The following is a 10,226-nucleotide window of genomic DNA, read 5'->3' as shown; positions in this document are numbered from 1 at the left end:
GTGATCCACATGGGCTTTGCAAAAATTTAACATCTGACAAACAAGCACCTGCTGTGGCGAGGACAAGGTTTTCGTTCTAGGAATTTCATAAATATTTATTTTCTATGAATATATGGTTGCATCTTGCTGGAATATTAATATTTATATTTTCCCTACTTTCACAGTTGCTTTAGAGTCAGAAGAACCAGGCATCACAAGCGTGTCTGCTAAAACACACAGCTAAATTTAAACTGCACAGTTTTATTTAATATCGCCAAGACAGAATATTTTAGCTGTTTCGGCACGACGGTATTTAGAATAAAATGTTCTTTCACTTTCTGCAGCTTAGATACAGGGGAATCTCTGCAGTTGCTGGGAAAACTCTGCTTGCAGGAGAAACCGAGTAGCGGCGGGTTTGAAGGTCCCGTGGGGAGCCTGGCTGCGGGGACAGCGGTGTGTGCCCCAACTCGCAGGCCAGGCGCGGGTTTTGGTCACGTTTTCCATCGCTTTAGGCCCTAAACCCCAGCGTTGGGTGGCGCGGCGCCCCGGGGCCTGGGGAGCAGGCCGGGGCTGGGCCCCCGCACTGGCCTCCAAATTCTGGGCTCGATCGACGTTTTGGGGGGGACTGCGGCCGTGGCTCCCTGCCCGCTGCAGTACTCGAGGCCGGCACGCAGAGCCTCCAGCCGACTACCTCCATCATCTTTCACTCGCTTTGTACGTTAGCAGGCCGCGAAGGCCGCAAGGGAAGAGCGTTCCCGGGCCGAGGGAAGGTGGCTGCGTCTGTCAGCCCGGCCGGGCAGGCCGCGGGGGGCCGCGGCGGCTGCGAGGAGCGGCGGCGGGAAGAGAGGGCCCGGCCGGGCCCGCGTCGCCATGGCGACGGCGCGGGGCTGCTGCCATGGCGGAGAAGGAGGGGAACGGCGAGGGTAAGGCCAGGGCCGGGGCCGGGGCCGGGGCCTCCCGCCCCGCGGCGTGCGCGGGAGGGCTGGCGGCGGGGACGGGCCGCCGCCGGGCGCCGGCCGAGTCTCCGGCCTCTCGCCTCCCGCCTCCGGCGGGCGAGGCGGCGGCTGGCGGGGTCAGCCCGTCACGGGGCTGGCGCTGGGTAGGCACACGGACGCGCACGGGGAGACACAGACGTACATATGTATGCATGTGTATATGAATGCATGCACACGTACACGCATATAAATACACCCCCTGCCCCCCCCCCCCCCCCCCGGCTCCCCCATTCATGGTGGCCACACCACTGCCTCCACCTCAGGCCTGCCCCTGCCTCAGGGCGAGGGGCTTCTCCCCCGCACCGCCCTCTGCAATGGCACCCGTGGCCTATGCCACCCGCGGGCGATGGCCACGGGTGCTGGCTGCCTTACGGTTGTGTTACAGCCACGCAGGGCGCACCCGGAGTTGATGGTGGCGAGGCCGACCGCCTCGTCATGGCGTGGGGTGGCTTCCAGGGCGGCCGGGATGGCTGGACCAGCCACTGGAGCCAGTTGGTCATCGCCCCTTGCAGTCATTTCTGGATGCATCGGGCGCTCTCTGCCAGGAAAAAGTAATCTGTGCTGCTGATAGCACCATGGCTTATTTTTAGAGGCAAGCGTGTTCTACTTTAGGGAGTGTTGCCAGAAATTATGTTCTACAGGCTGAAGGTAATTCCTCCTGCAACGATATTCAAGTATCGTTTGAAGGAAAACGTACTTTCTGTAAAACTCACAGTATTGTGACTTCTAAAATCCGTCCTTTCTGTAAGTAAACTTGTGTGTGTTGTAATAGTTTGCAAATTTTGAACGTTGTATATGAAATAATCTAAATAATGGATTATTTCGTCCTATTTGGGAAAAAACTCATATATTCCGTAGAAAAGTCCTGTATAAATAGTTGCTGTGGATGGTGCTGAATGAGTAATTTGATTTTGGTAGAAGTATTTCTAGTGTGCACTTTGCAGTATAGATATCTTGCAGAAGTTAAGAAATAAGACTGATGTAGCTTCAATGAGGACTGTTCTAAAAGTATTATTTCTTTTATATTGTTTTTCATTTTTGTGTAGTCTTGTAAAAGCATATTTTTTGCATCTTTCCCGTTTTGCAAATGAAGCTGAGGCACAGTGCTGGCAGAGGTAGATAGAGATGATAGGATAACAGCCTAGAAGTTTCCTGAACCATCTGAGAAGAGGGAGTCTGGAGTTCTGGCAGGATAACAGCAATATTGGGAAATTCTGGCTCCATATATTCTGGACACCCATATGTATGATACTGAGATTTTGCACTGTTTTGTCAATCCACAGGCAGAAACTCTTGGAGAAGGAAGGTCATGGATTTTTGATTGCTTGATTAATGGCTTTTAATGCTGTTTTTGTAGTTTCAAGGTGAGAATACTTTGTAACAAGTTAAATTACTGTATTACTGAAGACAGACTCTCTTGGGTTTTTTTTACACTTAATGTTTTTTAACATCCTGTAAAACACTATTCCCAATAGAGTATCAGATTTCATCTTCAGGAGAAAAATTGTGCTGTCATCCTAAATGACCCTGACCCATAAACTCCATTCCTGGCTCTACCAGACTTCCCGATGGATCATGGAAAGTAACACACTGGGCTTTACTTTCCTATCTGTAGAATAAGGACAATAACCTGTATCACATGGGCAAGGCATCTGACTTATCTTCTGTCGCTCACGAGAATCATAGTCTGTTATTAGGCAAACCAGTTGCTTATTGCCCTATAAATGTGTCTTGTTATTATAAACATGGTTGAAGTAAGCTAACAGTCAGTGTCTCATTAAAGTGCAGAAGCAATCCCATAAGAATAAGTCGCTTACACCCATTTCAGAGTTGCTGTTAGACTTCTTGCAGATAGCAGTTAGAGGGTTAATTAGGATTCCTGGATTCTGGATTCATGCATCGATCATGCTTTCTTCTGACAAGCATTCCACATCTATGCAAACTGCAACTTTTACTTTATTATACTTCAAACTGAACAATAACATTAGTTGTATTGTCAAATAATTACTCTTTAGGGTATTCCTCTCGGTGCTTTGTAGCACTGCAGTTCCACCAGCTTTCATGGTAAAGGTTTCCCTTAGGTCCTATTATTTTCAAGTTTTGCCTTCTTCAAAGTTAAAATGCCTGCTTAAATGTTGTACAGATATACACGATGTACACAACGAAAAATGGTAAAAGGCCAAACCCTGCAACCTCATGTACATCATGTTACTCACATGAGTATTACCCTCTAACTTACGCAATTCTTGTGAATAAAATCTTGTATGTGCATAAGTGTTAATGGGATCATGCCCATACTATCTGTAGCTACATGTTTTAAGTGTGAATTTATATCCCTACGTTTGTGCTTTCAACATTGTTTTAATGTTTTTTCTTCATACCCATCTGATTACGCTAGACTGTTTGCTTAATCGTTCTCTTCTGTATATTTGTCCGTATCTTCCCTCCCATCATTCTGTTTCTTTCCCTTTTTCTGCTACTTAATTCAGTCTGTCTGTTCTTCCATTTGCTCTCAGATACTTTATTTGTAATTTGACATAACATGTCAGTTTTTCTAAGTTTTAATATCTCTGATCTCAATACTGATGTTACTAGAACCTGAAAGCAAGATGTCAGACTGGTAGTGCCTGAAGTAAAACTAGACAGAAGACAAGACATATTTTTCTCCAGCTGGGATTTAAGAAATCCCATGGAAGTACATAAAGGAGATAACACTCAGTGTTCCTATATCATTATGGTAATGTTATGTAATTGATCAGTATTAGAGCTTTTCTAAGACCATATTCTTTGTGCCAGTTAGCACATATTTAAAATGCAATTAATAAGTCATGAATTTTAATCCAAAAGGAAGTACATTAAATACTCTGAGCTCCTGTTTCACCCACTTACGCCCATATGAAATCGAGTAACTAGTTCTGGATAGCAGATGTCCTCCAGAAAGATACCTGATTCTGATGCGAAGAGCTACGGAGATGGAGAATAACCATTCTGCGATGATGGTTTTCTCTGGTAAATGATTAGTAGTTGTTCTAGGTAGTTTGAGTTACAGCTGCAATATGTAATCAGGCCTCACAGGTCCTCTTCCCGACTTACGAAACAGTCATGTGGAGTTTGTTAGTGGAGATGGGAGAAAGTTTTCACCCCAGTTTTAGTGCCTTATGTAAATAAAGTAACAGTGTGTTCAATCATACATACATGTCTGTTCTTTAACTGCCCTGGTTTGCTGCCTGGCACACTGGTGAAATCAGAGATTTACTGGAGTTTACATTTGGTAAGAACTAGCTACATATCCCATTCAACTACTACCTTCTTGCAAAGAAGCAGAGTTGCCCCTACTTCACCTGCCCTGCCGAATCCTCCCACGTCTGTAGGTAGGATCTAAACCTTCCCTCTCCATGTCACCTGGCTCCGCCTGGATTCTGTATCACTAGAGATACTGAAAATGTGCTATCACTGCTCATTCTGTTTTAATAAACTTGCAAGTCCAAGCTTAGAGAGCCTAGTAGCTGCCACGAGCACTGTTGGCAGTCGTAACCATTAATTCTGCTCAGAGCACACTTAATTAACGTCAGAGTTTCAAACCTGACACAGAAAAGCGCTGAAGCTGTCTATGACTTTGGGGAATCCCACTGAATGGGATAATATGATGTACATGATGCTTAAGCACATGAGTACATTTAAGGGTCTTGCTATAGTGAGTATTTAAAAATGTATTTTTGAGGGTTTCACAAATAAGCATCAGCATTTGAAAGGCACAAAAGCTATGGATTAAACACTCACAATAAACCTTCAGGCTAAAGTAGTCCATCAGACAAGTTATCTCTAATTTAAAAAGTGGCAGTGTTTCATTTATGGAAAAAAATACAAAATTAGTATGAGCTGTTAAAAATAAGTAGCTTTCATAGGGCCCAAGCAAGCAATATTTTGGCTCTAGAAGAAAATCTGAATATATGAGATCACTTAGGAAATCAGTGTGCAGTTTTATCACAGTGGAATTTACAGATGAACACTATGAATATTTTTATATCCTCTTGTTGACATTGCTGTGAGAAATTACGTGAGAAAAGTTTATAGCTTTTATTAGACTGTAATGCAGTTTAATATGCACCTTGACATCAATCTGAGTAATGTTTTAATATTTGTACTTATTTGAGAGTGAAACAAAAAATAAATTATGTCCATCTCCCATGGAAAAACAGAGGCTGTAAATCTGATCCTCCTGGCTATACTCCTGCAGTAAAAGTTGATCTCAAATGGATGTAGAACAGGTAATTGCAGATTGACAGGTTTCTTGTTTCCATGGTGCATAAAATGGCAGAAGTTTTTTGGTTTGGCTCTACTTCTAGCTGACTTACTGAGTAAAAAATTGGCTGGTGTGCAGAAAGGCTTTAAACTTTTTTGTCTTTTAAACAATGCCAACCAGCAGATACGCAGTCCTGACAGGGAGCTCGAGAACTCCCACAAATTATCTTTCCAACAATAGTTAACATGTTATTAAGAATTTCCATGTCTACATACTAATTATTCTGAGATCTGAGGGGTTGGGGTTCTTTTTGCAATTTAGGAGCACCTTATTTTGTGTGAACAGATACTTCTTCGTTGCTATTGGCAATAAAATGTGGCGGGCTGAAGGTTGTGGAAGGGAAATGGTCTTTTGGGTAACAGAGGTCTGACGTGAACCTGTTGTCGAGCGTGCTCAACATTTAGCCCCCAGGTGGGAGGTGGCCATGCAGGCAGAGGTGCTGGTCACACCACCGCTCTGCCCTGGCCAAATCCTGCTGTGGGGTCCAGCTGCCGCTGCCGCTGTTTCTGCTATGGGGATATGGTTGAGGTGGGGGGCAAAAGCTGAAAATAGCTCCTATACATCCTGTGAAGTATCCTGAAGGGAGAAGTGGCTGTGGGAGCGATGTCCCAGCCCAGCCTGTGTGGAGGTGAGCCTCGCGCCCGGCGCAGCAGAGGTGGCAGGATGGGCACGGGACAGTCAGAGATGGGGCTAAGGGTGCTGCAGAAGGTGTCCAGAGAAGCGGGGAGCTCCCTACGCAGAGCTGGCCAGTACCCGGTGCGGGGGTAAAAGCTGTGGGCATGGTAAGGGGCAGGAGGTCCCAAAACCTACCTCTGGCCCCCATGGCTTTTGAGGTTGGATTACGTGCTACCTGACAGGTCTCGGGAGATATTTTTAGGAGTGGTCTTTAATTGTAAATGTCCATCTTTAAGAAAATACAGACTCCCAACTTTTTGGAAATACGACATCCTTACTGTTCAATGTTACGTAGGCGTGGGTAGTATGTGAAAGCCTCATGCATGTAAGATCGGAAGGGATTTCCTTGAGTCCAGCCTGGGGCTGTATACACCCATAACTTTCAAAAGCTTACCAAGCTCCATCTTAAAAATGGTAAGCTTAGATTATTGTGTCGCTGGTGTAAGGTCACAGGAGGTTCTGAACCGTTACTGCTGATGATCAAGTTGCAAATTAGACATGAATTTTGAAATTTATCTGTGAACAGTTTGTATCCTTTTTTTTACCTGTTTGCCAACTTTCTCCTTTAGCTTAGCCTGCCTCAAATGGTTATAGAAATAAGTCTTATTCCGCATTGATGATAAATGTAAATGTCTTAAATTTGTCAGCTGAAATGCTGTTCAAATTTAGAATATTACTCTTAGGCAAACAAAAAGAAAATTGGAGGTTCGTATTCATTCACGATATGTAAAGAAAGTTATTTAGCACTGTAAGTGATACTTTCAAGAGGGCTCCTTAAAAAACAAGCAGCTGCAGCAAACCCCTGTAATCCCTTGCCATTTTGTTTCACTGTAAGAGTCTTCCTTTGCTTGATAAAGCCCTCATGCCAGAGTAGTGCAGATAGAATTGCAACCAGTCTAGAAACTGTATTTTTTTTATCCCATTTGAGACCCTGTCAGGCACATTGAAGGGCTTGTGATATGATACATAACAGCATGTATTAAAAGTCATACTTAAACTCCTTCATTCTTCTGTTATATTGTAGACAATTACAGTTCTTTCAAAAGAGGAAAGTTTGCAAACTGCTCTATTCTAGCAGTGCTACTGTGGTGCTGTAGTTAAACTTTATAATGGCTTATGTTTAAAATAAATTAATTCTTAGAGCACTAATACCCACTTGAGTTTGGTCCCTGGTTCTTGACCACTTGAGCTATCAGTGGCAGAGGCAGTTTAGTAGGCATATTCAGTTTATCAGATGTTTGGTGCTGCCACACATGCAATCAGATGTACGTGCATGCTGTTGGTGATGAGTTATACCATGCCCTGTTGGGGCCATCCCACGTCGTTGGCAGAGTTGTCCTGGTTTTGGCTGGGACAGAGTTAATTTTCTTTCTAATAGCTGGTATAGTGTTATGTCTTGGATTCAGTATGAGAAGAATGTTGATAACACACTGATGTTTTCAATTGTTGCCAAGTAGTGTTTAGACTAAGTCAAGGATTTTTCAGCTTCTCATGCCCAGCCAGCAAGAAGGCTGGAGGGGCACAAGAAGTTGGGAGGGGACACAGCCAGGAGAGCTGACCCAAACTGGCCAACGGGGTATTCCATACCATGTGACATCATGCCCAGTATATAAACTGGGGGGAGTTGGCTGGGGGGGTGGATCACTTCTCAGGAACTAACTGGGCATCGGTCAGCAAGTGGTGAGCAATTGCATTGTGCATCACTTGTTTTGTATATTCCAATTCTTTTATTCTTATTATTGTCATTTTATTATTGTTATTATTATCATTATTATTTTTTTCCTTTCTGTTCTATTAAACTGTTCTTATCTCAACCCACGAGTTTTACCATTTTCCTTCCGATTCTGTCCCTCATTGCACTGGGTGGGGGGGAGTGAGTGGGCGACTGCATGGTGCTTAGTTGCTGGCTGGGGTTAAACCACGACACAGTGAGCTGCTGTTGTGGGGCACACAGCAGCATGTGCATTACTGCATTTTGGTGGAGCTTGGTGTGGTGCATATGTGTTGTAGTGTGCATGTGTGGGTGTTGGAGTTGTCCTTTGTGGCTCTGCCATCTGCTTCTGGGGCCAGCACTATGGAAAGTCCAGGAAAAATGGGGACAAATGCCTTCTGTGACCACACAGCATAGCAGCATGGGTTGTGTTCTGCCAGTGTTGCAGCCACCGTAAGCTCTTCCTTTTCAGCAGCAGCTGGAGCTATAGCAAGACTCTCCGCATCACCAGGAGAGCTATATATCCTCACAGGACAGTTTGCTGTTGGTGATGAAAGAGACTATAAGTATGGGCTAGACATAACTCTTTCATTATATCCCAGGTGTGGCTGAGATGAAAGATATGGAACAAATTGCAACAGTGGAGATTACTGTTTTTGCCAGCTCTGAGCTGCAACAGGAGTGCTGACAGGTACAACTGCCAGAGTTGGGATTTCAGGGATGTGCAAGGCATCCCTAATGGAGATTTATGCTAAGCTTATCTCTGCCTTATGAAAAGGGAGACTGCATGCAGCTGATATTGACTTTATAAAAAGTGTCACGATTATTTTTTGCAGGCCAACCAGCGCCAAGCGCTGGCATTTCTTTCACTTCACTGTAGGAAGGATAACATCATGACTTTCGTCAAGAGAAGTGTAAGATAACTAATTGTGTATTATCTGTGAATCACAGGCATATAGGAGGCTATCCAGATCTATGCATAGATGGGATGTCCTTGCTGTCTTTGGATGACTGGAGGCATATCTCCACATCCTCTGCTCAGAAGGGAAGATCTTTATATCAAAAGGAAAGGATTTTCCCCCATCATTCTGCAAGTTAGTGTGACAAAGCATGTTGTTTCACTGCCCTCAGTGTCAGTTGCATGCAATGGCAAGTATTTGGCAGCTTGTCTGTGGACACCAGCTGGCAGAAGGAGAGCTTCACTGTCAGAGCTGGACCTGTGCAAATAATTAGGGTGAGCGATATTAATCAGAGCTTGCTGCTTTAGTTCATGAAGCTCCAGGCTTCGTGAAGTCAGACTCAGCCACAACTTGAGTAGCTGCATAATGATGATGTGCTTGGCTGGCTGAAATCTAGGTCATTATTGAGACCTGTTAGGTCCAATTTGGATACGTGTTTCTTCCTGAGAGTCCTTATTGCGTGCTGCTTCCAAAGTAATAATCTGCAACAGTTGTGAGGCCTGTGGAACTAAAGCAGCATGGCTATGGCCAACTGCTTGGGAAGGCAGGCAGAGCCAAATCCTGAGAACTGTAGTTGAGCATTTCATGCTGTGTCCTGATTGTTGCTCTAAAAATGTTACAGCTACTCCTGACAAAATGTTTGACAGCTTATCAAATGAAAATGCCTGTTATGATCCAGGACTGAGTAGCTTGTTCTGTCCTGTAAGGCCACTGTAACTGTCCCATCCCAGAATCTTGAGGCCCGTTTCAGCCACTCCTTCCCTCCAAGAAGTGCAAAAAGGCAAAACGGATTTGAGGAAAAAAAAAAAAATGTTTGAACGCATGACCAAATATTAGGGGAACAAAAAAGAAACTGGCTTTTCTACAAGGACTTTGCAACCACAAATGCACAAAGTGTGGGCAAACAGACTTGTGAGAAAGCTGGTAAGAGAGGAACCGCTATGGTCAGGGTAGGTGCTGTTGTGTTTTGAAAGATGCTCAGAAGGACTGCTGAGCGTTTCTGCTGTAAGTAATGATGACTCCAGATTCTTTCATGCTCTAAGACATTATCCCTACTTTTTATCTGAGGTTTGGGCATACACAGGGCATACCCCACATGCATTCCTTCTGTTTCCCAGTGCTATGTGTTCTCCAGAGGACATAGGCAATAAGCTGTATGTTACTCTTCACAGTGTGACCCTGCACTACTTAATACGGCGGTGACAGTGGGTTAGGATACAAGGAGTAAGGCGCTTAAGAAGGTCGAGTCAGGGCATTAGCTCTCACTATTGACTGTTTCAGAGCTCAGAGAGACTTTGTACTCAGGGTGATAAAAATCTGTAAGCTGTAGCTATAGGGAAAGGTGCAAGACAGAGCTGTGAACTGGCACAGCAAGGTGCTTGTCACTGGGCACTAACCACACTACCCCCAACAGCCAGGGGGACAGTGAGAGATGGCAGGAGGAGCTCAGGGCTGTGGGTGGTGCAGCTGCATGAAGTCCTTAGAGCAGCAGCAGCACAACAGTAAATTGGAGCTGGAGGAGGGCTGGGTGCCAAGTATTTGCTTGTGCACTTCCCTGCTGCTTACAGGTAGTAATCCTGCACAGTATCATCTTGGCTGGTCAA

At 44.8% G+C, this 10,226-nt stretch overlaps 1 protein-coding gene across 1 annotated transcript in view; it reads left to right on the top strand.

Annotated features, from left to right (window-relative positions):
- The first annotated feature begins 578 nt into the window (after window positions 1-578).
- Window positions 579-10,226, top strand: part of EFCAB2 (EF-hand calcium binding domain 2) — a 34,311-nt gene continuing 24,663 nt past the window's right edge. The window contains exon 1 of the mRNA XM_030036010.2: window positions 579-902. Coding sequence (XP_029891870.1) covers window positions 875-902 — 28 coding nt within the window. The 5' untranslated portion in view covers window positions 579-874. The remainder of the gene's footprint in view (window positions 903-10,226) is intronic.

The sequence above is a fragment of the Aquila chrysaetos genome, chromosome 13 (assembly GCF_900496995.4).
Source record: "Aquila chrysaetos chrysaetos chromosome 13, bAquChr1.4, whole genome shotgun sequence".
Classification (NCBI taxonomy): domain Eukaryota; kingdom Metazoa; phylum Chordata; class Aves; order Accipitriformes; family Accipitridae; genus Aquila; species Aquila chrysaetos.
Note: the sequence above shows the minus strand (reverse complement) of the source record. Positions and strands in the feature narration are given on the sequence as shown.